The following is a 24,881-nucleotide window of genomic DNA, read 5'->3' as shown; positions in this document are numbered from 1 at the left end:
GCATTTTTGGATTGTTGATGAAACATCCGTCTACTGGGAGGGGTTTCTTTTCCCTTCTTTTCCTATTATTGGTTTTTTAAAAAAGATTCCTCTATTCTTAATAGAAAGCAAAAAAGCGGGGCTGACTGAGATTTGCTTTTCTCATAGTCAAGAGGTGATATTTTGTCATGGGTGTTTACAATGCATAAATCGTGATAGTAAAACACCGCTGATGTTGGGGTCTGTATGTAAGTAGCTACGGATTAGGTATAGAGAGAGAGTGAGAGAAAGAGAAGTAGAGTGAGAGAGAGAAGAGGAGACAGACAGACAAACACTGCCGATAAATTAAAATCTCCCCTCCCCCCGCGCTTTGCTCTTCTGGGTCAATTTTCCTCTCCGCCCAAACAACCAAACTAAATTAACTGCATCTCGAATCGTTACTCTTACTCTTTTCCCCTACGGAACGTTGACGTTTCAATTTCCCCTCTCTCGATTATCGTTGTCTTGGCCGAAAGTTTCACCGGGTTTGAACGATAAAAAGCAAATCAACTAACGGAGGAAAACGACGAAACACAACCACTAGAGCCGTTTGACACGAGTTCATCTTGAAATTTGTTTTGAATTCCAATTGCAAAGCTTGGGGTTGACCGCTTCTCGGTGGCTACGGCGAAGTTCCCTGCCCGTTGTATCCGCTGCTCGGAACGGTACAAAAGAAAGAGGCGTAACGTTTCGTTGCTGGCGGTTTTCCCCCTCCTTCGCAGGGAAGCAAAAAAAAAGGAAGATTCGAAAGAGGGGTTGAGCTTTAATTTTTGAACCCTCTTTCTTTACCCATTTCGCGTGAATCTTACAAAAACCCAATCTGCATTTTGGAGGGTTTATTTTGTTTCCTTCTTTCTTTTTCTTTTTCTTTTTCTTTTTTTTCTTTTTCCTTGAACCCTTTACCCCATTTTTATTTTTCCTGATCTCACAGTCAGGTAATATTTTCAATTTTAGTTCTCCATGCCGAGCTTAGGAGGCTTATTGAAGAAACGGCGGACCAAGGATTCGCAGACCCTCAGCAAAGAGCTTGAAGCCGGTTCGTCACCCACAGCGGCCCAGACGCAGACGTCACCAAACCAGCATCACCACAGCCACCAATCCCATCCCACTCCTACTGCCACCTCCCCGGACGTTGCTTATACCTCTGCGCAACCTCACCAATCGTCCCACGATCATCACAATTGCTCTTCAGGCACTAATCAAAGCCACCCCGAGGGTCAACCATCCTCCATGCAATCCGCCGTGACGCAATCTCCCCCGGCCCACCATCACCATGGTCACCACCACACCAACTCCCATAATGTCGCCAGTATACAGAACATAATTCATTCATCCCATCAGAGCGGCCAGTCGGTCGGCGGAGGTTCTCAACAATCGCAGACCCGAACCACCAAGGGCAAGTACTCTCTCGAGGATTTCAGCCTCCAGCGCACATTGGGCACCGGTAGCTTTGGTCGAGTCCATCTCGTGCAGTCCAAGCACAACCACCGCTTCTATGCCGTCAAAGTTCTGAAGAAGGCCCAGGTGGTCAAGATGAAGCAGATTGAGCATACTAATGACGAGCGACGAATGCTCAATCGCGTCAGGCATCCGTTCTTGATCACCCTATGGGGCACATGGCAGGATTCGCGAAATCTGTACATGGTCATGGATTTTGTTGAGGGAGGTGAACTCTTCAGTCTGCTTCGCAAGTCTCAGGTGGGTGATCCTCCCCGTCTTCGTTGCTACGAACCTGTACGCTGACCCGGGGGGTCCCCGTCTAGCGATTCCCTAACCCCGTGGCCAAGTTCTACGCCGCGGAAGTCACTCTTGCGCTGGAGTATCTGCACTCTCATCAGATTATCTATCGAGATCTGAAGCCGGAGAACTTACTTCTCGACCGGCATGGCCACCTGAAGATCACCGACTTTGGTTTTGCGAAGGAGGTGCCCGATATCACCTGGACCCTGTGTGGCACGCCCGATTATTTGGCTCCCGAGGTTGTTTCATCCAAGGGTTACAACAAGTCGGTGGACTGGTAAGTCTTGCTTTCCGATCATATCCTGGTTGCGCTCCTATAGGGGATTCCACTGACATGGTGAAGGTGGTCCCTTGGAATCCTGATCTTCGAAATGCTGTGTGGCTTCACACCCTTCTGGGACAGCGGATCGCCGGTCAAGATCTATGAGAACATCCTCCGGGGTCGGGTAAAATACCCACCTTACCTGCACCCAGATGCTGTGGATCTACTTTCCCAACTGATCACAGCAGACCTAACCAAGCGCCTGGGCAACTTGCATGGTGGTCCGGAAGACGTCAAGAATCATCCGTGGTTCGCCGAAGTCACCTGGGACCGGCTGGCCAGGAAAGACATCGATGCTCCCTATGTACCACCGATTCGGGGAGGACAAGGCGATGCAAGCCAGTATGACCGCTACCCGGAAGAACAGGAAGCCTACGGTCAAAGTGGCGAGGACATGTATGTGCAACCTGCTCGGTATATTTTCTTCCGCATTACTGACGATCCCAACTTACTTTAGTCACGGCCATTTGTTCCCCGACTTCTAACTTTTTCTACGAGTCATGATGAAATGATCATTTCACCATAGCTGTCTAGAGTAAAGGCAATGGACTACCTCTATGCAAAGACATGGAAGTGATGCCTTATCTTATAGCCCGGTTGACTGGGCCACAGAAATAGCAGCAGTGAAAAACAACCATGCTATTACTTTTACACATTGTCTTCTCGATCGGTTCGATTGTCTGGATAATCGCTGGCCGACTTGACCTTTGGATTTCTCTGTTTCATCGTTTTTTGGAGCATTTAACTTTTGTATATCTGGCGCGGGCTTTCCCGCGCTTCCGCATTCCACGAACCTCGGCCTCCATTGATATGGATCGCTTTTACGAGCATCGAGGCAACTGAATCTCCAGTACTTGTGTGTTTGGTTTTAAGTAAGGATCAAGTGCTTCCGGGGTTGGTTCCACTCCGGGGTCTTCCGCCAAGTCGATCGTTTGCATCGATTGGACTGTTTTGGTTCTCGCGTCGTGGTTTTATAATAGTTGCAAGTATTGGGATGCTACTTGGTTGCTTCGTTCATTTCTTTTCTTTTCTTTTTTTTTTTTTTTTTTTTTTTTTTTTTTTTGGAGACCTGTATAATGTACATATCTTTCAAATGCAATAAAAGTAGGCTATGGATCTGTGCATACCGCATCTCCCAGTATGCTTCAGACAGGCTGCCCGTGGACGCCTGTCTGCCATCACAGATCCGTTGCCGTTGCCATTCAACTCGTCCAATAGGAGACACCCCATCTTCCCAAAAGCGTGTGCCGTTATCGTACACCATTCCAACAATACATTCCCCAATTCATGAAAGGAGAGAAAAGGTGATATAAAATTTTGCGGGAGACGCAAGCTGACGCCCATAAGAAATTTGAGAAACCGATCGCGCTTCCGATTACCATCTATAGAATGCTTCCAATTGCCTATAACTCCGACGCTAATTTACAGACTGGTGTCGGTAGGGGTGGCCATCATGGCAAGGTTCTCAGCACCACCAAGACGCTTGCTTTCGCGGGAGACACGAGAGACGTAGGTACGGCTGGCGGTATTCCAAAAAGAGATGTACTTCTCCATGCACTGAGAGAGGCAAGCCTCTTCCTTGGAGGTGATGGACGAGCCGGGGGCGGGAATGCAGGCGTCGAAGCAGTGCTCATTCACTTTCTATACTGTTGTCAGAAACTAGACGCTGGGCGCACAGTAGAATTTGGACATACTCCGATCAAATTCCGAGCATTGGCCATGGCAGCCTCTTGCTGGAGCTGCTTGATGATGGCAGTCTTGACCTCCTGCGGGTTGGAAGCAGCATTGGTGGAGCCGGAACCGAACAGAGCCATTGTGCTGATGTGTAGAGATGTGAGATGAAGGGAATGGAGGCGGAGTTATGTGTTTTGCAGGGAAGGCAAATCAACGATACAGTAATTGTTGAGGTCACGGGCCGGTCACAGGATCTGAACCTCAAGTCCGCGGGCGATGGCCGACCTGTGGCTGGTGCACACATGTCCGCCGGGGCGGACTGCGCCACAGTTGCGATGTGGACACTTGTTTGCATGTTTACTGACGTCGATCTCTGACAAGTCTACATAGTATTCCCTTCTGACAGTTTGCTTCGGCACCGCCCTTCTTCCATTTCGTTCTTCACTCCTTCGTTCTCTTTTGACATTCCTCTCTATTATTCTCCGGTCGTCGACCTACCGTTTGATTGACCTTGTCCTCCGTCTCTTGCAATTGAGTTTGGAGCTTGTGTATGTCCCGGTGACATTCAACTACGCCTTGCTGGTGGAGAGGAACCCAATTCCGTTAGCTGCAGTCTGTCGTTCATAACTATCAGAACCTACTTGCTTTCACGGTAGCTTATATCTGCAACTTGTTAAAGCTCATTACCAATTCCTGCCTCACAATGCTGCTCCCGCGGCTCTCTTCTCTGCTGTGTCTTGCTGGCCTGGCGACTATGCCAGTGGCCAATGCTTACGACGGCGACGAGAACATCAAGAGCATCCCAGTACGCCCGCACACCCAGTCGACCGTATGACGATCGCGCACTAACTAACCGGGTCAATAGCTTCGCACTCACAGTCTCGCTCCGGTGGGTCCCATCCTATAACTCATTCACATCAATTTCGGCTGGCTCGATTTCCGCGCTCTAGACACAGCCCTGTTAACGCGTTGACAGCCATACCTGGATTCAGACTTCCAAAGCCGCTGGTTCGATTTTGGTGGTGACACGATAATCCGCGCAGACAAGTACTTCACCCCACCCACAATGCGGCCTCAAAGGAGCAAGGGCTGAACAATGGCAGATACATCCGTCTTACGGCCGATCGACCCTCGCAGCAGGGCTGGATCTTCTCCCGTGTTCCCCTTACTGCGACAAACTGGGAGGTTAGTTCTTCCCGTCAGTATAGTGGAGGAGAATCGGTTCTAACATGTGTGTAGATCGAGGTCGAATTCAAGATTCATGGAAATGGTAATCTGCACGGCGATGGCTTTGCCATGTGGCTCACCAAGCAGCGCGCCACGCAAGGTCCCGTCTTTGGATCAACGGATAACTTCGAGGGTCTCGGTATCTTTTTCGACACATACAAGAACAACCGTCCCGGCACCTCGTTCCCTTACGTCATGGCTATGATGGGCGACGGACAGACCAGCTACGACCAGGCGCACGACGGCAAGGCCAATGAATTGGCTGGTTGTTCCGTAAGTAAACAAGACCAGGGTAACGCAGATATGTGCTAATAAGATTAGGCCCGTGGTCTGCGTGGCGCTTCGATCCCCACCAAGGCTCGTTTAACGTACTTCCAGGACAAATCATTGACTCTAGACTTGCAGTACAAGTCTGAGGACAGCTGGACCAACTGCTTCACCCTGACCGCACCCGAGACCAACATTGCTATCCCGTCCGTCGCGTACCTGGGCTTCTCTGGCGAGACCGGTGAACTGAGCGATAACCATGACATTGTCTCAGTGAAATCGCAGAACCTTTACAGTGTTGGACCTTCCAGTCGATCTAGCCGTGGACCAAGCGCCGACAGCGGCCGCGTCAAGAAGACCAAGAAAAGAAAGGGAAGCTGGAGCGGGTTCCTGTTCAAGACCGTTCTGTTCTTTGTTGCTGTTGCAGGCTGCTACGTCGGGTTTACCATGTACCGGAACAAGCAGAGATACTCGAGGTTCTAAGCGATGGTGAGGGAAGATATTCAGAAAAAAGAAAGAAAACCCACAAAAACCAGTATGGTGTTCTGTTTCTACGTGATTGCATAGCCGTGTTGTTACTTGGAGATTCCAATATATTGTGACGAATAAAAGTTTCACGAGTCCTACAGCTGATGATGTATGCGAAGTTGGAGCTTTATATCAGTCCAATTCCAATTATGCGCTTGTTAGAATGTCATGATCAGGCCCAACATGGATAGTAATCTTGTTTTTCATTTCTATACATTCACTTCAAGATCTTCCTTTATCTTCTTCTGCTTCTGTCTTCCTCTTCTGTCTTCCTCTTCTTCACCTTCCTTACTTTCCTGAATAGTGTGATCTTTCAACATAGGCACCAAGTAAGGACATTTTGTTTTTCTCTTAACTCTATGGCATGTAGCCCAGCTTATACGCGCGAGTCCAGCTCTATTTTTCATGACAACGGCCTAGCATGGGTAATCAACCAGGAGACGTCAAGTATCAAGGGGGCAATAATAGGAGATTAGTGTGGCCTAGGCAAAACCCTCCTAGCTCTTTCTCTGGTATATATGACTAGAGAACGAAATAATAACCTTACATTGATCATATGCCCTGCACGGTTTCTACAGAACTGGATTAATACGGCACGGATGGTGTTAGGCCCTTTGTTGCGCCTGAAAGTCTTCTATGGCTCTTCAGTACACAAGACCATTAACAGTGTCGACATATTGGTTGCATTTTTAGAAGAATGCCATCCTGAAGATCCCTCCACGGGCACAACGGCGGTGGTTTCAAGATATTCTACTTTTGCGAAAAGATCCCTTGTGCCCTTAAAAATGAATGAAGATGATGAGGAGGACTCTGATATCAAGATTCAGACTTATCTTATCAGTGAAGGTCGGGAGACCGGTGACAATAAACGTGACCCAAAAATCATACAAGCGTCCAATTCTCAATCAGGGTATCATATATAAACACAGAACGCCATCACAATGCAGATCTCAACACCAACCAATAGGGTATACCAGCTCACGACTGCTTCCCCTTCATCTCGCTCCACAAACGATCGATAATTTGAAAAACCTCCGTAACACTGCGCATAACCATCTCATCAATTCCCAAAGCCCCATACCGATGCTGAATCTTGTCCGGATGCCACCTCACTCGCTCGGCCTTCAAAACCGCCAACAAATCCTCCCCCGGCGCATGACGCATGAACTCCTCGACCGTCTCCCGACTCACGTCTCCCCTCTTCCCGGACTCAACCGGCCAAAAGATCAAATTCCTCAACTTAGTCCCCTCCCCGCCACCGCGACCACAATCACCAGTATCCCTAACCTGTTCAACAGCCCGATCAACCTCCCCCCAAGACCGCACATACTCCTCCCAAACCCGCCCCCAAGCCTTAACCCTTCTCCTCTCCTTCCCCCGTCTCAAACTCTCCTCCATAGCCCTCTCAAACCGCATCTTCTCCCTCATATCCTCCTCCCTCCTTTCATCCCGTCTCTTCTGCCTCGCTTTTTCAGCCCTCAACCGCTCCTGCTCAGCAAGCATCCCCTCCCGAGTACGCTCCCACATCTTTGTCCGCACGTAACTAGCATACTCCTCCTCATCCATTTGCTCCAACTCCCCATTAGGTCCCTTGGGTACATTCGGCACAGCATAATTGTGAATCGGCTGTCCATACACGGACTCCCAGTACGAAGCGCCTTCATCGTCACCTAAAGCGTCGAAGAGAGATTCACGGAAGGCTGCATCGGCGTTGAGGCCTGGTTGTTGCTGGTCTGAGTGGATGGGGGTCGGTGAGGCTGAGCGCCGGCGATGATGCCGTTTGGATCTGTGGCGGTGGGAGGTGTGTCTGTGGCTGCTGTGATGATGGGTGGAGGCTGTATCGTCTCGTCGAGAACTGGACTTGGATTTTGAGGTTTTGAAGCGGAATTTGCCTGGTTTGGGTTGCTTGTCGGGGTCTTGGGTTGGGTTTGGTTCTAGGGGATCCATTGTTGTGGTTGTTAAGGTATAGGCGCGAGGATTAACTTATGGCATTATTCACTTGTTATTAGTAGGATAGTTTAAGGAAGAGAATGAAATAAAAGTCAGATGTAGAAGTGGAAGTTGCGACGAAGAATGTAATAAACATGAAGCGTTGAAATGTGAGGGTAAAAAGAGATGAGTAAGCGATCTTCTTATCTTATCTGATCATCGGTTCTTGGACTGGGCTGGCCTGGATGATGTCATTCTTGTCTGGGTTTGTTTTATGTGCCTTGTGCTTTTTTTTGTAATTAGTCTAGGCATCGGGAACTGAGATTGGCCTAGGTTGAATTGGGCTATGGGGACTTCGTGAATGACCATTGTGTAGCTAGTCTATGTCAGGAGATTGGAGTGGTTACATTCGTTACAGTTGTTCTCTTTTTCCTATTATGTCTTCAATTTCTTCGTCTGTCAGTTTTGTAATGCTAAGGTAATCTTATAAATTTACATCGTGACCATAAGCCATAGAGCTAACAAGCGGATGCAGTCACCAAGTATACAAGCGCAACCAAGATACCACTAACAAGCCCCTGGCTAGACAGTGGACACACTCGTCAAAGCAAATAGAAACTCATTTCAAAAATCAAACTCAAAAGCGTACCTAAATTATGAACCTCATTCTTAAATACAAACCCCATCCCAATGTCAACAGTATACTCCGTAAATCAGGGTTCCGGACCTCATCTCCATGATTAAATACAATGGCCCGTGCAGTACATTCAATACCGTAACAGAACCCAGATCTTCCTTCCGCCTTCATCGCCATCATCAATTAATTACTTACTTACATCCCATCAACCTCCAACCTCCACCCCATACCACCAACCCAACAGAAAACAGAAAATAAAAAGATGGCCCTAGTATCCTACAGCGACTCCGAAGGTTCCGACTCCGAACCCGAAACCACCACAAAACCAACCACCCAAACCACAACCACAAAACCTACCACCACCGCCGCCCCAAAGCCGAAACTTGTCGACAGCAGCAACCCGCGCAAGATCCGCGTCGCGCTCGATCTCAAACCCGAAGAGAAAAATGACAACGATGACGGGCCCGCGCGAAAGAAAGCAAAGATAGGCGGTGGTGGAGCGTTCGCGGGGTTCAATTCGTTTTTGCCTGCGCCGAAGAGGGCTGCTGCTCCCGCTGCGGCGGAGAAGAAGGGTTCTGTTGGGGCCGGGCGGAAGGTGTTTAGTTTGAAGACTGGCGCTACGCCGGGGTTTGATCGTGGGTTGGATGAGGAGAGTAGGAATGAGTGGGCTATGGAACAGGCGGGTTCGAGTACTCCTGGTGGTCGGGGAGATGATGATGATGGGACGATTCCTAAGGCTGGGAGTTTGAGGGATGATGGTGGTGAGGGTGGGTTGCAGATGAAGAAGCCGGAGGAGGTTAAGTTGAAGGGGAATCCGATGATGTTTAAGCCGTTGTCTGTTGCGCGGGGGACGCAGAAGAAGAGGAAGGTTGTTTCGTCGAAGCCGGTCGAGACTGCTGCAGAGGTTTCGCAAGGTGTGAAGGAGTCAGTTTCGGAACAGAGTAAGCCTGCTGCTTCTGCTTCTGCTCCTGTGCAGCCACCTGCGCCGAAACCGAAAGTGAGTCTTTTCTCGCTTGGGTCGAGTGAATTTGCGGCGAGTGTTGTTCCGGGACCTCAGGCGCAGAGCGCAACGTATGAGCCGTTGGTATATACTGCAGACACGGATGCGCCTGAGGCCGGTCCAGAGGTAGAGCGCGAGCCTCAGGTTCCAGCTGTGGCGTCGGAACCGGCAACGACGCAGACGTTGGATAATATCGCGGATGATCTGAATCTGTCGCGGTCTCAACGACGGCACCTGTTTGGTCGCAATGCGGACGCCTCGAAATCGCGGATCCTTCATTTCAACACAGACAAGGAGTACATTGCCAACCAGGAGATGGCGCATCAGACCGATATGGCGGCGCTTCAGCACAACCCGGTGCGTGCCATTGCTCCTGGAAAACACACGCTGCAACAGCTGGTCAATGCGGCAAGTTCTCAACGGGAAGCTTTGGAGGAGAGTTTTGCATCTGGACGAAGGAACAAGAAGGAGGCTGGGTCAAGGTATGGCTGGTAAAATATGCTTTCTTGTCTGTCAAATCGGATACCATCTTTGTATATGTACAAATCAATTTGCATGGAAAAATAGGAGTTCTGGATTTATGGGTACCACTCGGTTTTTTTAGAAGTAGTATGAAAGTAAATGAGATCTTAATTTTTATCAAATATTCACATATAAGATGACTATATACATGTAAGAAAAGGAAAGCTCTTTTATATAACCATACCAAAAACATCAATAGGTAATTTTTAGGAAGAAACATCAACAACCTCCGCAAACCATTGCTTCAACGCCGTGGCCAAAACAGCGGGTAACTCCCGAACGTCACGCACAACCAAATAGTAAGGGAACGGGAAACCTTCCAGATATCTCTTCATCTTCAACTTCATCTCTCCAGTACCACTCTCCGTATCAGGCTCGAAGCTTGCCTGAGTGAGATCCAAGATGGAGCTGCCCTTGACAGCATCAACAATAATGAACACAATCATGATACGTTCTTCCTGGGCCTGTCGCACAAGACGCTGGATAGTCTCATGGTCTTCACAAATACCATCGGAGATAATGAGCTCCAGTTGCCAAAGATCAGCATTGCCCGAACCAGGCGATTGCTTCCAGCGAGCTTCGCGGAACAGAGCGATCGAATCGGCGATCAACTTGCGAACGTTCGTACCTGTCTGCTGGTAGCTGAAGTGCTGGAACACCTGTGTGCCGGCCTCCGCAGAGAACGGCTTGCCGAATTCGTGTGCGACTCTGACGTGATCCTCGTTTCCGAACCCGAGGACACACAAGTCTCCAGCTTCAAGCATACTAAGACTCTTGGCGACGAGCGCAAGCGTTTCGAATGCCAATTGGCCACTTCCACTCTCTAACATAGACTTACTGTCGTCGACGGCAAGCATGATTTGGTAGTTGCGTTTCGAGGGGATTGACCGTCTCATCCAAATCTTGTCTCGCTTGTACTGCGAGGCAATGTATGGAATGATGCGCTTAATATTCAGTCGCTTGCCTGTCCGGAAATCGCCACGCAGCTTGGTTGCCATGGTCGGGGCTAAGATCAGACGCAACTGTTCAGTAAGCGAGAGTGACAGATCGTTGGTCACAGATTCGTAATGGGACCAGAGCCGTTGAGCCTCATCGCGAGGTGTAAGCGGAGGGAGTGAAGAAGATAGATGGATTGCCGCCAATTGTGCGTCTACCTCATCGAGTTCTTCAATGGCCTCCTGCTGGCCAGCGGCGTCAACCGTTCGCTCCTGGGTGTGCGAGCTGCCAGGGATCAGTGCACCGCCAGTTTGGTCTTTAGACTCGCTAGCGGCGTCCAGCTGCATCTCATCCTGCATCTTGTTTTCTAGGGTGTCCTGGGGCTCGTCAGAAGCGTCCGGCAAAGGTTCGTTGTCACCATGCTTGGCATCCGACTCGACACCCTTGTTTTGATCAAGAGCCTGTGTTTGCTCTTCATTAGCTTGACCAAGGGCCTGGGTATCGGCAACGTCATCTTGGTCTGCAAGATGCTCGAAATCGGCATCAGCCATGTCGGTATCCTGAGGCAACGGCTGATCTGACTCGCCCTCTTCCTGTTGGGAGGCCTCCATAATCTCCTTTTGCCGGCGATGCCACTGTTCGAGGATGTCGCCCATTTTCTTGAACGCCTGCAACTGTGGATCGTTGCGGTTGCCATCATCCCCGCCGCCTGCATCTCTATGCCGCTCGTTGTCTTCTCCTTCGTTGGCAGCACCGGTCTTTTGTTGTTTATCATCAGACTGGTCAGCTGAGCCACTTTCCTGCTCCGCATTTCCAGATGCGCCTTTGTCCATATTTTGATCTTGGTCCGCACCGAGTCCACCATTAACAGCCTCGCTTGGTGCCACTTCTTCGCCAGCCTCTTCGTTTTCATCACGTTGAGTTAAGAAATCATCCTGCTGAGCCTCTTCCGGCTCTTCTACCCCGGGCTCATTCGTCTCATCGGCTTCGGCCTCTTTCATTTCTTCATCTTCAGGCGCCGCTTCTTCATCACCCTGGTCTCCCTCTTGCTCCTCTGCTGATTGATCCAGATCAGGGTTTTCAACATTCTCTTCCTCTTTTCCATCGAATGGCTGCTCATCTTCAGCAGGAGGAAGATCATCGTCGAGGCCATCATCGAGACCATCGTCACTCTCGTCTCCTTCATCTTTATCCATTTCATCGCCGTCAAGTTGCATCTCTTCTGGAAGGTCGAGAGCATCTTGTTCCTTGGCATGAGGATCCGTGACATCCATCTCCTCGCGCCCAACAGCCTCGCCTTCATCGTCTGGAGCTTCTTCTTCCTCTTCTTCTTCCTCCTCCTGATCTTCTTCGTTCTTGCCCTCTCCCTTTTCTCCTTCCTTCTCCTTGCGTTCTTGCGCAGCGGTTTGCTCATCGGACTCAGACTGCCCCTTGCCTTCTTGATTCTCGGTCTCCTTCTGCTCTTCATCGTGGGCACCATCCCACATCTTTTCATCAACTGCAGTTTCCTCAAGATCGTCAACACTGCCTACTTCCTCATCAATATTGTCATCCTCTTCGTCACCGCTTGCGTCCTCTTCATCATCCTCTTTCTTGTGTTCGCCTGTCTCTCCAATTAATTCTTCTTGATCCATGTTCACTGCGTCTCCTGATTCATCCATATCCTCGTTAGGCTCCTCAGTCTGTTCCTGTTGAGCTAGCTCCGACAGGTCTTCATCATCACCAATATCGTTACTGATATCTTCGGCTCCTTGTCCTTCGCCGAGACCCGTTCCACTCTCCAGCTTGCCAGATTTGCTTTCTTCCGTCGACGCCTCTGCGGGAGTACAGAAACCCTCAGATGCGATCTGAGTGAATGACTTGGCCAGCAAATAGGACATTTTGCATGTCTCGCGGTGAACGGTCAGGTAGCGATCGACGAGATCCTTACAAATGTTGCGATACTTGTTCATGATAGGCAACAAGCTTGCGACCAATGCGACAGCAGGAGCGAGACCGGAGTTCGAGCGTGTCTTGAGGCCTTGTAACTTATCCAGGACAGACTCCAAGGAGCTTGTGATATCGGGCAAATGAACAGCCTTCAAAGCCCTGGAGAAAAACTCGTCGCTCCGTGACAATGAGCCCGGGGATACGATCAGTGATGGCACCTCCTTCAGCTTCTGAAGGCTGATGAGGATCTTGTCAATGGCTGTGAGCAGGCTGCCATCGAACTCCTCAATAGCGAGAGTATTCTTAGGCTGCAACGCCTCAGCTTGCTCAACATTAATGTGGGCCCAGGGAGTTATCTGCATCAGGACGAATGACAGGTCAGGTCGTCCTTCGGCCCAGCCCGTAAGGTCAGTGTTCAGCTTATCGAAGGAGAAAGATGCTTCCTTCAGTGTGTCTACATGCAGCTGTGAAGTTACGCCATGGGGTAACTCTGGAAGACTGTCCAGTGACTTTTGCAGCATGGTGAAGACTTCTCTCCAGGAGCGAAGGCCATCCACAATATTTGACGAGTTGACGCCGGAGAATTTGGAGTGGAGTTCCACAACTGTCATGGCGAGGCCAAGTATAGGGGTCAACCAGGCTACAGCTCTTGCCGTAACCCGAACCTCATTCGAGAATTGGGGGCGTGACTTAAGGACCAAGGTAGGGTTAGATTTCCAAAGGTTCGAAATCTTGACGAGTGTTGACTGAAGAGATTCTACGCTAGACATCGCTGGAGATATCGCTGCTCGTTGTTTCCTGACCAGATGCAACAAATGCTCAACGGATCCTGAGCTTCTTGAAACTTCGACATTGCTGAGGTCTTCCGAGTAATCGTGCGCCGCTTGGCGAACACGAGGAAGGATATCCAAGAATCTGTGGAAATAGAGATCGGAACTTCTGACGACAGTGGTTGTTACAGAACCAACCTCAAGAGCTGGGCTGCTAGCAAGAACTTGTGCAACAGATGCTTGTGTTTCAATCAAGCTAGTGCTAGCATTACGCTTGACACCCATCTCTAGCAGCCGCCGGAGGGTATCGGCATAGAAGCGGCGCTTTTGAACCTTGAGATGTTGAACATCATCTTTGTTTTCCTCGGTCAATGTCTTCGGTGTTTGTGATCGGAACTCCTTGATGCTTTCCAAGAAGTACTTCATGAAGCCGTCGAGATCTTCCGAAACGTCAAACTCCGTCGAGATCGACACATACATGTGAGTCATGTTGCTGACAGTGCCATCAGGATCCCTGAACCGGGGCGGCCTGCTTTGCCAGATCTTGTTTTCCTTTTGGCACAAGGCAAGCGCTTCTGGGAAACTTGCTGAAGGCAGAATCAATGCTTGGTCAATGGAGCCAGGCTCCTCACTGTCATCTGGCATATCTTGTTCCAAGATATGCTGGACAGGCTGAGCCAAGATCTCTCGGTATTTCCGGACAAGTTTGAACAGTTTATGGTGCGATCTTTTTGCACTTTCTCGGAGCGCCACAATATTAGTATCCTTCCAACTAGCCAGCTGGATTTGTTCCTTGATGTCTTTTTCGAGCGTAGATCTCCGCTCCTTGAGTAGCTTGTGCACCGGTGGCTCGAACTGTGTGTAATGCTGCATAAAGTTGTCTAGCGCGAACACTAGTTGCTTCAGGCAAGGGAAGTCCTGAACGTAAAGCGACAGCAGAGACCGGAAGTTCTTGACGAACTGCAGGCGTTCGCTGTACTGACCCAAGGTGGTCGAGCGGAAGAAGTTCTCTAGTGTGGCGATCACTTCTTGAGTATGTTCACTCAGGTCCGTTTGACCAGATTCTGCCAACTGGACAGGAGCTCCAATGATGGCTTCGTAAGCCACAAACCACCATTGGCTCACATCCTGGACACATTTTTCTTTCTCGAGATCCAGAAGCCTTGCCCAGGTCGACAATTCGAGACGTCGCCAGTTAATGATCAAGTTCGTGATCTCGTCGTAGACACCAGCAGCTGAGTACTCTTTGCTTGCAACAAGCTGCCACTCATGAACAAGGCTATGAAGCTTTTCGACCTTGGTGAGGAATTTTGCAACAGGCTCAGCATGCTTGAATTGGAGTATTTCCTTGCAGCAAAGGATGACATCTGCAAGGACTGCATGTTCAGGCCAAGCGCTCTGGATCTGCAGGAAGCGTGCTTCTGTTGCCACTGTTAGGGATACAAGCTTTCTGCCTTCATCAGGATTTGCGTCCACATAGAAGTTGTACGTGTTCCTGGAATCATTTTCCTTGTTTACGGCATCCTCCAGCAACAAAAGAACACCAGAGAGCTGATCCCTAGGATGCACCTGTGGTACAGAAGAACCGCCCTCGGACCACAGCGAGGCCAGCAGCTGAGCAGACTGCTTCACATAGGTTGTCAGGACTCGCCCAGGGTTTTCTGGTTGGAAAAGCTTTGCGTGAAGTGAAGCAAGTCGAATCGAAATATTCTTGGGATCAAGACGAGTTGGCTTTCTACCATCATCAACGGTCTCCTCCTCATAAGTAGGGAAGAGCTCACGCAGCTCATTCTCGTCAATCTCCTCGCTGTCTTCCCAGGATCCTCGGTATTGGTAAAGACTAGCTTTCTTTGCCTCTTCTTCCTGATCTTCCCGTAGCTTCGCTTTCCATAACCCGTGGAACTGTTGGAACAGGCGGCTAAGAGCACTGCGCCCAACCTGGGTGTGAATAATTCCCGGGTCTGCATTTTCGGCCACTCTCAACGATGAAAGTTCGTGGAACCACATATCAATTGCATGCCTTGGGTCTATATTCGAGTTCTGATGGTACAGATCCGAGAGAGGGTGATGAACGCCTCCAAGGAATGGGGTGCTTCCACTGATTGCCTCCACTGCCTGTACATAGCTAGACTGCTGCGATCTTCCAGACATTAGGTAAAGTCCAAGGTCCAGGAGCTGAAGAAAGCGAACAACAGAAACAACTATGTCATCGTATGATCTATAGTGGGTGCTGAGACGTCGACTTAATTGGCGAATATTATCACGGAGTAGATTCACCAGACTCTGAGATTCTGACAAATCCTGGCTCGTTGCGCCAAGAATGTCTTTAGGCAGCCTTTCAAGGACCGATTTTATCACACTGGTAAATTCGCCGTGGAGGATGCTCAGCTCAGAGACTTGAGGTCGGGTAACAGATGAAGGGGGAGGAGCAGAGCCAAGGTCACGCAATTCACCTTGAATAAGGTCATGCCGGATGTTCGAGGTCTGGCCAGAAAATACACGTTCGAATGAAGTGATGGCGTTAGCCTTATCGGTAAGTTCCAAAGAACGTTGGCTATGTCTTTGCCTTTGGACAACTAGCCCCAGCGATGGATCAAATGGCTTGTCTGGGACATAAAGTCGCAGGAGAATGGCAGCCAATTGAACTACAGCTGCTCCAGTGTCCTGAATCGACTTGTCGTTATTTTGTACTGGGTTAGTTGCCAACGACGCAACGAGGCTTGGAAGTGATTGTTCTGCAAAGGTTTTGAAGTAATGATCGCTTGGGAGACTCTTTTCTAAGCGGATATTCAGCAACCCAGGATTGGCGCAGTAGCCTTGCTCTTCAACAGTGCGGAGAATAGTAACCAGTTTCTCCATAGATTGAGGTTCAAAGAATTCCTTATGGGCGAGGACTAGCTCCATAGTTAGTGTCGACGATACCTGTCTCAGCACTTTGTGCTGATCCATAGCAATCTCCCAAGAAGATAGAGCCAACGCCTTAGAAAGAGTTTGCTTTTCCACCTCCAAAGAGTCCATCTGGCCCAGGATTGTAACGCCAACATTTGTCAGTTTTTCGAGAAGTGAGAGAGAAAAGGTGCCACTAATGGCTGAGCCGAATGTCGATGAACGTTCAGACCCGGAATATAAAGCAAGTCTGTGGAGGATCTCAGGAACTTGTGTCTGGAAGGCCGACACATTCAATGGTCGTGCGTCACGGCCAGCTAGTAACGGTAAGATGGACTTTATCACATTGTCACCTGCTTTGTTGTTATGCTTGAGCGTGAAAATGTCATGGTACTGGCACAATGTTTCGAATTCGTTGGAGAAGTATGGGGCTGCGGTTATATCAGAGCGTTGTACAACGCTTGCCAGCTCGCTGACTGTCTGTCTGAGATTCTGTACTAGTTGCCCTTCATCGGCACCATGCAAGACAATGGATTGTTGAGCGTTGACCAGGGAGCTGCGCATTTGACTTAACTGAGATAAATCAAGATGAGTCTTGGTCGCGATGTTTGTGAATTCAGAAGCCACACTTTCCAAGTCTAGGATCGACTTCAGTTGACCTCCAGTTGCAGGGGTTGCGGGTCTCCACGACTCCCAGAGTCTTTGCATACTGAGGCCCGTTTTCAAAGCCCAGCTCTCTTGGAATCGACTCAGCGCTTGAGACAGAGCAACAGCTAATTGTTTTAGGGGTTCGAAAGAGCTTGATAACGCAGCGCACAGCTCTCTACCAATCTGAAGATAGACCTGAAACTCGCCCTCGTCGATGTCCCTCGCCGCAGTCAGTCTGAAAATGTCCATGCAGAAGTTGAGGACAGTTCGAAGAGCGTTAGCTAAGTGAGGGTTCTGAAGAGTATCCTGATCGAGATTCTGAATTATATCGTACATCGCCTGGCCACAGTCAGATAGGAAAGAACCAATTGGTTGTGTTGCATCCTTCATCAATGAAGGTATCCGTGTCGATGCTAAAGAACGCTCTAAGCGACTCATCTGGCTGGGTTTGAGAAGCTTCCCGGACTCATCCGCCTGCAATAAACCCTGCTTTAGAAGTTGTAGGTCAAGCTTAGACTCCTGTAGATGTGCCAGGGTCACCAGCGAAGTATAGGGCACCTCGCTGCCCAATAATGAAACCAGCGGCTCGTTCACGAGGGGATGAAGGGGTTGCGAAGGGCCTTGAATAGCGAAGGAAGCACGGCTCAACTCAATGGTCTTCTTAGTACATTCGATGGGTTTCCAGTGCGAGTTTCCATGAATGACCGATACATATCGATGCATTGCCGATGAAACAATATCTCCCACTGATTTACCGTGATAAGGTAAGAAGTACTTTAATGATTGTTGTAAGTAGGCAAGGTCCATGACTGAAAGATGATCTAGGCAAATTTCACAGAGGAGCCTTGAGACATCATTGGCACTCGCCGATGGGTCGAGATTCCAAAGAGGCCGGAGACGGTATAAGAAGGACTCGCAGGTGTAGGCAGGCGCAGACGTGGCAACTGTAGTCTCGTCTTCCTGTGGCAAGAAGCATATTTCAACACAACGATTCCGCATTGCGCGGGACAATTCCCCATGGCGAGAGTCCATCGTAAGGAAAAGCCTGAAGTTCGGGTGTGGTGTGATGATGCGGGCTGATCCATCCTCAGTGCGCTGTTCATTCAGTATAAGAGCTCCATTTGGTTCTGTGAGAGAGTTCAGTCTGTCAAGAACAGACGGGTTGCACAGATTTGCATTGTCCAGGATAACCCAGTAGCCATGCTGTACAGCTTGAGTGAGGACTCCTTCCGTCCACTCGAAGCCAACTTTCATTCTATCCGACTGCTTTGTTGTTTCGAGCAAATCCTGGGCTCGGAGAAGCATATCATCAAAAGCAGTCTGTGGGTACGTCTGGCTTAACATGGTAAGGAATGTACAGATATTTTCAAGAGAGGCATCCGGGCTCTGCAGATTTTCGTATATCTCCAATGCAATCGGGGTCTCATATAGAGCTGTTCCTGCTGAATTCATGGAAAGTATCTGTTGTTGAAGGAACAGCGAAACATCATGGACGAGAGACGAAACCTCTCTTCGATAGTCGATTTGTTCAAAGCCACCGATCAGATCCATTGTATCGGTATCAGCACTGAGAGCTAACTCGATTAAGCTTGCACCGTTCACAGCTGCGAGTTTTCTGATCAGGGTGGTCTTTCCACATCCAGACGGTCCCACCAAAATACTGGGCCACGACTGCTCTATGCACAGCATAAGGGACTCGAGGATGCTGAGGTCTCGTGGGAGTATTCTTATCTGTGATTGTTGGGTTCGTTGGAGGTATAGATCTCTCTGCATGATACCAAGCCCAACTTGCATGTATTCTGGCGTAAGGTTATGGTAATAGCTCTTGTTGGGCGCGGGGACTTCGCTGAAGACTTGCTTATACAGGCGAGTGACCAAATCTCGATCATCCTGAGAGCGGAATCTCTGAGATATAATCACATCAAGGAAGCTATTGGCGGACACCTGTAGGGTCCCACGGTCTGCCAGCTGAAGCCATCTTTGAATGTCTCGCAAGTTAACTTCCCATGGACCACCTACAGCCCCTAATCGGCGTTCATGGGTAATGGCTTTGTTCAACAACGACACGAAGTCAACTAGCCTGTTTGTCTGCCAAGATGGGCTTCCAGGGAAGAGCTTTGCACATATTCTTTTCAGATCGGTGTCGGTAAAGCTGTCAGCATAAACGACTGTAAATCTGTTAACGAATGAGGCAGGAAGGCCTTTTCTGCCACCACCTTGGTGATGTGGGTTTTGTGCGGCAAAGAGGACAAAGTCCGGGTGTCTCTTGAATGATTGATCTAGTTCAGCAATATAAACCGTTTGACGATGATCCAAACACGCATTCAAACCCTCAAGAACGGATTGGGATGCCAAGTTCATCTCATCTAACAGAACCCAATCACCGCGTTGCATTGCTTGCAAGAAAGGAGCATCTCGCCAAGTGAATTGGCCGACATCACCTCCTTCAACAGGGACGTCGGAGCCAAAGAGGTCTGTGAGGTCTGTCTGTTCCGAAAGGTTGATACGTGTCAGAGGCTTTCCGAGTGCCTTGGCAAGGGCAGTCACGAGTGTAGTTTTGCCGACACCGGGGCTTCCTTCAAGCAGGATAGGTTTGGAGAGTTGTAAGCCACGAGCAATTCTGACTGAGTTAGCTATCGTGGTGGGTGCATCCAGGATGAATTGAGGATCTGGCTCTGTGCTGCCGTTAATTTCAAGGGCAAATGGTCCTACGCGTAGAGCACCGTTTTCGATCTCAATTGTCGACTTTTGCAGGTAAATAGATGAAGCATCGACATCAAAAAGTTCATGGAGCTTATCAAGACACAGTCGACGATTTCCCTGGAGATCATGGAGCGCTGTCGCAAGCATTGCTGCTGGGTTCGCACCCAAAGTGTCTATAAACACCATAGCAGCACCCTGCACTACTGCGAATAGAGGATCCGCAGTTCGGCACTTGTTGACAAACTCAACCCAGGCGAGAAGATCACGAAGGGAGAGAGATGTAGTGGAGGAGTTTTGGAAGGTACACTTGAACCACTTGGCAAACTCTAGCATTGCTTTGGTAATATGCTCCGAATTCAGCTCAAGCTTTCTCTGGAGGATAGGAAGAATATCCTCATCTTCAGAGAGTTGAGGGGCCCATATTTCAGTCATTCGATTACGAAGAGCAGCTGAGAGTTCGCGTTTCCCATAATCACCACCAGGATTCATTGTAGACAGAAATTGGAATCCAGCGTCAGCAACTACCATGGAGTTGATTGGACCCTTCTCGGCAAGCAGAATGGACCTATGAGGCTCTAAAACACTGTTAAGTCTTTCCAATACTGAGTCGTCGGCAAGGGAGATTTCGTCCAGAAGGAAGTATTGTCCAGTCTTCATGGCGGTTATCAGGCTCCCATCTGACCATTCGAAGAGAGCATTCAAACGAGCAATGTTCGTTTGGATCCTCTGGACAAGTTCTGAATCGCAGGCTTGTAATTGGTCAGCAGTAAGTGTACCGAACACCTGCCTCATTTCTTCCAATGGTCGCGACGGTTCAGTTTCATTAAGAACTGCTTGAAGGTCACTCAATAACTGATGTTCAATAGCTCCCCTGTTCCTCACTGGCCGTTGAGCACCAATGAGATCACCTGTTTCAAGATTCACATGGGCGTTTACAATGAGTAGCTGTCTTTTATAGGCTTCTGCGACTGCTTGACAAAGCTGTGTCTTTCCACAGCCGGTTTCTCCCACCAGTAGAACTGGTTCATTGTTCTCGAGTGCAACGGACACCAAGATGAACAATCTCCTCATTGCTTTTGTCCAGACTACCCCGGCGGGGAGGTGAGGCGCACGCTTCTCCAACTCGGAAGCACTGTACACTACATCTTCATCTATACGAACTCTCATGACCTCTTCGATTACACCCTTCACAGCAGCCCTTTCCTGTGGGTTCCTGACTCGCTCTGCAAGCAACATAAAACCGTTTATTGCTAACTGCTCGCGATCATCTGCTCGTCGGAGAGCCCATCTGAAGAGATCACGTAGAGTAGCAAAACTGTTTTTCTGCTCAAAGAGTCTGTTGGCTTGACGCAGTAGAGATAGCTTCCGGTAGACAGACACTATCCTAGCACAGAATGAAGGTGCAATCTGTGAGCGTTCCTTGAGGATGAATTCCAACTCACTCTCTGGAATATCATCAAAGTGCAGCTCAAGAAAACGATTCCGGAAAGCCCGGGACAGAACTTTACGACCACCATAAAGACCAGCTGGATTTTGTGTCGCAAACAGCATGAAATTTGGATGTGGGTGGACGACTTCCTGGGTCTCTGGTATGAAGAGTTCGCGATTATCATCTAGAAGTCGATTCAATGCTTCAAGGACGTCCGACGGTGCCAAGTTGAGTTCATCGAGTACAATCCAATATCCATTTCTGAGTGCCTCCACGAGAACACCTTCCTGATAGCGAAGAGTGCCGTCATCGCTGGACACATAGGAGCCTAGGTATTCTTGAAGGTCTGTGTGCTCGTGATTGTTGATACGAACAAATTTGTTTCCAGAAACCTTGGCTAGGTATTCAATCATGCTCGTCTTTCCAGCAGAAGTGGGACCCTGCAGCAATATAGGGAAACGACGTGTTGAACTTGCTCTGACGAGGTTCTTGAGGTTTTTCTCTATAAAAGGCGTTATGATGTAATGTGGTTGCTCCTCTGGAACCAGGTGCCCACGTCGCATCCAGTAATGCTTGAACTGGACATAGTCATAGCCATCGGTGGGAGGTTTAGGGGTCTGGCCGAGAAGTGCTCTAGCGTTCTTTGCATTACTGAAGAGGTGTCTCTCAAGGAGCGGCAACAGCAGTCTCTCGGACTCTTGGCTCAAAACCGTCAGGAAGCTCATGGAGAATCCTTCGAAAACTGCTCGGCGTAGGCCATAGACATGCGCATGGTCAATGACATAGATAAGGGCACGAACAAGAGTTCTTATACTAAAGTGTGGACGTTGTCCAGCCCCATCTGTAAGCTTGTTTTCGTTGCTGAGTTTCTTCGTTTCTAGATAAAGTTGCGCAAGATCTGGCGCGATTCTCATGTCACCCAAGGTCAAATCACCAAGATATTTCTGGATCAGAGCAAGTAGATCGTCCCGGTCACTATCTGGGGAGTGTACATAAAGTTCAGTAAACCGAGAGCGAAGGCCGGGAGGGAGATCCTTTTTTCCTGCATCTGTAGCAGGGTTCATAGCGCCAAATATGCGAAAGTCCGGATGCCCAAATACCCTTTCAACATCGCCAGCCTCGGAAAGCAGGACGGATGGTGAGCCTTCGGTACCATGATGCAGAAGACTAGCGATGTTCTCAAGAGTGTCCGGTGAGGCCAGGTTAATCTCATCAAGGAGGACCCATTCGCCATTTCGTAACGCCCTAACAATCTTTCCCTGTACAAAAGCGAAGGCAAATTTGGCATCGCCCTGAGCCACCTGAGCCTCGAAGTCATTCAATTGTCCTGCGAACCTTTCCCATCTCTGCCGCAAATGCTGGTACTTGGGCGAGTCCAGCTTCCTTTTCTTCGTGGGTTGCTCCTCGCCTTCTTGGGAGGGTCCGTTACTGGATTTAAAGACGCCATCGGCTAACCGAACAGCTTCATGCCAAAGATGTACCAGCCGTGCCCAGTTTCCTGCAGCGACGCTTTTTGCAACGGACGACAGAAATTTCTGGTTCTTCTTTGCTGAGAACGTCAACTCAAACACAGCATTGAATTCGTCAAGCATAGGTACTGCCATTGTACGGATATTAACAGGCTTGAAACCACCTAGTAAATCACTACTTTCACTCTGTTGCGACAAATTCACCACCGTGAGCTTCTGACGCATTAGGGTAGCAAGCTGCTGAATCACTGTTGTCTTTCCAATACCCGTCTCTCCGACAAGGAGCATAGGCTCCGCCATTTGTATGGCAGCTGCAGCCTGTTCCATAAGCTTTAACGCAGCTCTAGTTGAAGCAAAACGCGTTGATGACCTAGAAACTGACCCGCTGGGTACCTTAATCTTTCGACAGACTTCTCTGCCAAGCACTAGTTTATTACCTTGATCGGAATATGCGGGAACTCGTTCGCTGAGGCAGAACTGTGCTCGCTGTGGTGATATCTGAAGCGCTTCTGCGGCAACTAGAGCAAGCGACTCTGCCAATGATCTTTCTGGGATGTAGCTGAGGAATATGTCCACAACATCCAAGAAAATTTCATCCTCAGCTCCTTCCGGCATAGCTTCATAACCAGTCTTAGCTCCCAGACGCTGCAGTCGCCTATGCATCCGGCTACAGAGTTTGATAAGGTCACGAAGACCTGGGGTCCGGCCTTGAGAGCTCTTGATCGCGAGGCTTCCGTGGAAGGAAGAGCAAAGCCTTTGATAAACATTCATGATAGTCGGAACCCGCGACTCGAGGATTGGAAATTTTTGCGTAATGACCTCTTGGATTTCGTCGATTGAAAGGGGTTCGATGTGTACCCTCTGCCACAATCTACTTCCCAGAATTGTTGTGCTTGGAGCAACTTCTTCACCTGCGATATTATATGATGACTTCATGGTTGCAATGATCTTGAACCCCTCGGCGCACTTTATCCGCTCTTTTCTACTTGCTATAGTCAACTCTCCTTTCTCGATGATGGGCAAGATAAGACCAATAACTTCAGAAGGTGCACGGTCCAAATCCTCGATTAGAATCCATCGGCCTTCCCTTGCTGCTTTAGTTAAAACACCTGGTTGCCATGCAAATGAGCCAGTGGCAGGGGACGTTGAGTACATCCCAAGAAGACTCTTAGCATCCGTCTGCTCATTTAAATGTAAGGTGACCATAGATTCAGACTGGCCCATGGTTGCGGCAACGTCATTGACCAAAGAAGTCTTGCCAGAATTCGGCAAACCAACCAACAGCAGAGGATTCGAGGTAGTCAAAGCCGTCGCGATCCTACGAAGATTTCTCACAGCGGTGGGCGCTTTCACAATTGAAGATGCAGGTGTTGACATCTCATTTAGTCGGGGAATAAGAACACCGCAGACTTCAGCGGTCCGGGGGGTGAAGTATTCCCGGAGCTTCTCGACTTGTGATAGACTGTCCTCAATCAACCGATCTGACCGTGCAATCCGTGCCTGTTTCTCCAGAGTACCCCACCGACGCTCTTCCCACAAACCAAGGCAGCGATAGTCGATCACGATCCCCTCCCATTCACCTTCAACAACGTCAGTTCCAATATACGTCTGAACCATTTTCTCGGTGGCAGCATCCGCTGCGTGCATATACAAGGCAAAGCATCGAATCGCAAGATACCGTATAGAGTGGTCTGAATGTTGAAAGAGGGATTGAAGGCGTGACGGCGATATGGTACTCGAGAAAGTCTCTAAGTCATATGAGAGAAGTCTGAAGACCGACAATAATAGGGTGCGAAGAGTAGTATCGTCTAATTGCAGAAGCATTGCCTCGTCAGTTGCAGCCAAAGCGGATAGAGGTCCAGCCCGAGAACTAGCATATTGGCTTGCGAACGAAGCAAGAAATGGCGCAAACGGTAGGATTCGTGAAAAAGCGGAGATAATGTCGACTTGGTTGTTATGAAAGTCTGAAGCAAGCCATCTTGCTGCCAGATCCACAAAAATCGGCTCATACAGGCAGAAAAAGCCTTCTGTACATTTTGATCGCAATGCACCAACCGCGAGCGCATTGAGGTACTGAGTCCCGGAAGATGTGCGAATGAGTTCCGCTACCTCATTCGGAAGTTGCTCAAAGAGCTGGGACTCTTCAAGAGCCCTCTCATAGGCAGGTCTGGTCTCCATGCTCAACCCTACCTCCAGAGGAACTCTTATAATGAGTTAGAGAGAGAAGGAAATTATCGATGCCGATAA

At 49.2% G+C, this 24,881-nt stretch overlaps 5 protein-coding genes across 5 annotated transcripts; 3 read left to right on the top strand and 2 right to left on the bottom strand.

The window, feature by feature from the left end:
• Positions 1-978: 978 nt before the first annotated feature.
• pkaC (cAMP-dependent protein kinase catalytic subunit pkaC) lies at positions 979-2,565 on the top strand (the record flags this gene model as incomplete). The annotated part of the gene is made up of 4 exons (XM_001821829.1): positions 979-1,716; positions 1,782-2,035; positions 2,102-2,476; positions 2,538-2,565. 4 exons carry the CDS (start codon positions 979-981, stop codon positions 2,563-2,565), a joined length of 1,395 nt encoding a protein of 464 aa, XP_001821881.1.
• A 1,892-nt stretch (positions 2,566-4,457) lies between these two features.
• AO090026000428 (legume-like lectin family protein) lies at positions 4,458-5,731 on the top strand (the record flags this gene model as incomplete). Its single annotated transcript, XM_023236067.1, has 5 exons — positions 4,458-4,559; positions 4,731-4,801; positions 4,858-4,939; positions 4,994-5,254; positions 5,303-5,731. The coding sequence occupies 5 exons, from the start codon at positions 4,458-4,460 to the stop codon at positions 5,729-5,731; spliced, it is 945 nt and encodes a 314-aa protein (XP_023091032.1).
• A 1,023-nt stretch (positions 5,732-6,754) lies between these two features.
• On the bottom strand, positions 6,755-7,723 carry AO090026000429 (uncharacterized protein; the record flags this gene model as incomplete). The annotated part of the gene is made up of 1 exon (XM_001821831.1): positions 6,755-7,723. One exon carries the CDS (start codon positions 7,721-7,723, stop codon positions 6,755-6,757), a length of 969 nt encoding a protein of 322 aa, XP_001821883.1.
• An 881-nt stretch (positions 7,724-8,604) lies between these two features.
• On the top strand, positions 8,605-9,837 carry AO090026000430 (PRCC domain-containing protein; the record flags this gene model as incomplete). The annotated part of the gene is made up of 1 exon (XM_001821832.3): positions 8,605-9,837. The coding sequence occupies one exon, from the start codon at positions 8,605-8,607 to the stop codon at positions 9,835-9,837; it is 1,233 nt and encodes a 410-aa protein (XP_001821884.1).
• Positions 9,838-10,070: 233 nt separating this feature from the next.
• On the bottom strand, positions 10,071-24,812 carry AO090026000431 (AAA family ATPase midasin; the record flags this gene model as incomplete). Its single annotated transcript, XM_023236066.1, has 1 exon — positions 10,071-24,812. One exon carries the CDS (start codon positions 24,810-24,812, stop codon positions 10,071-10,073), a length of 14,742 nt encoding a protein of 4,913 aa, XP_023091033.1.
• Between the last annotated feature and the right edge of the window lie 69 nt (positions 24,813-24,881).

The sequence above is a fragment of the Aspergillus oryzae genome, chromosome 3, assembly GCF_000184455.2.
Source record: "Aspergillus oryzae RIB40 DNA, chromosome 3".
NCBI classification, from domain to species: Eukaryota; Fungi; Ascomycota; class Eurotiomycetes; order Eurotiales; family Aspergillaceae; genus Aspergillus; species Aspergillus oryzae.
The sequence above is the reverse complement of the archived record's forward strand: the minus strand, read 5'-3'. Positions and strand labels throughout refer to the sequence as shown.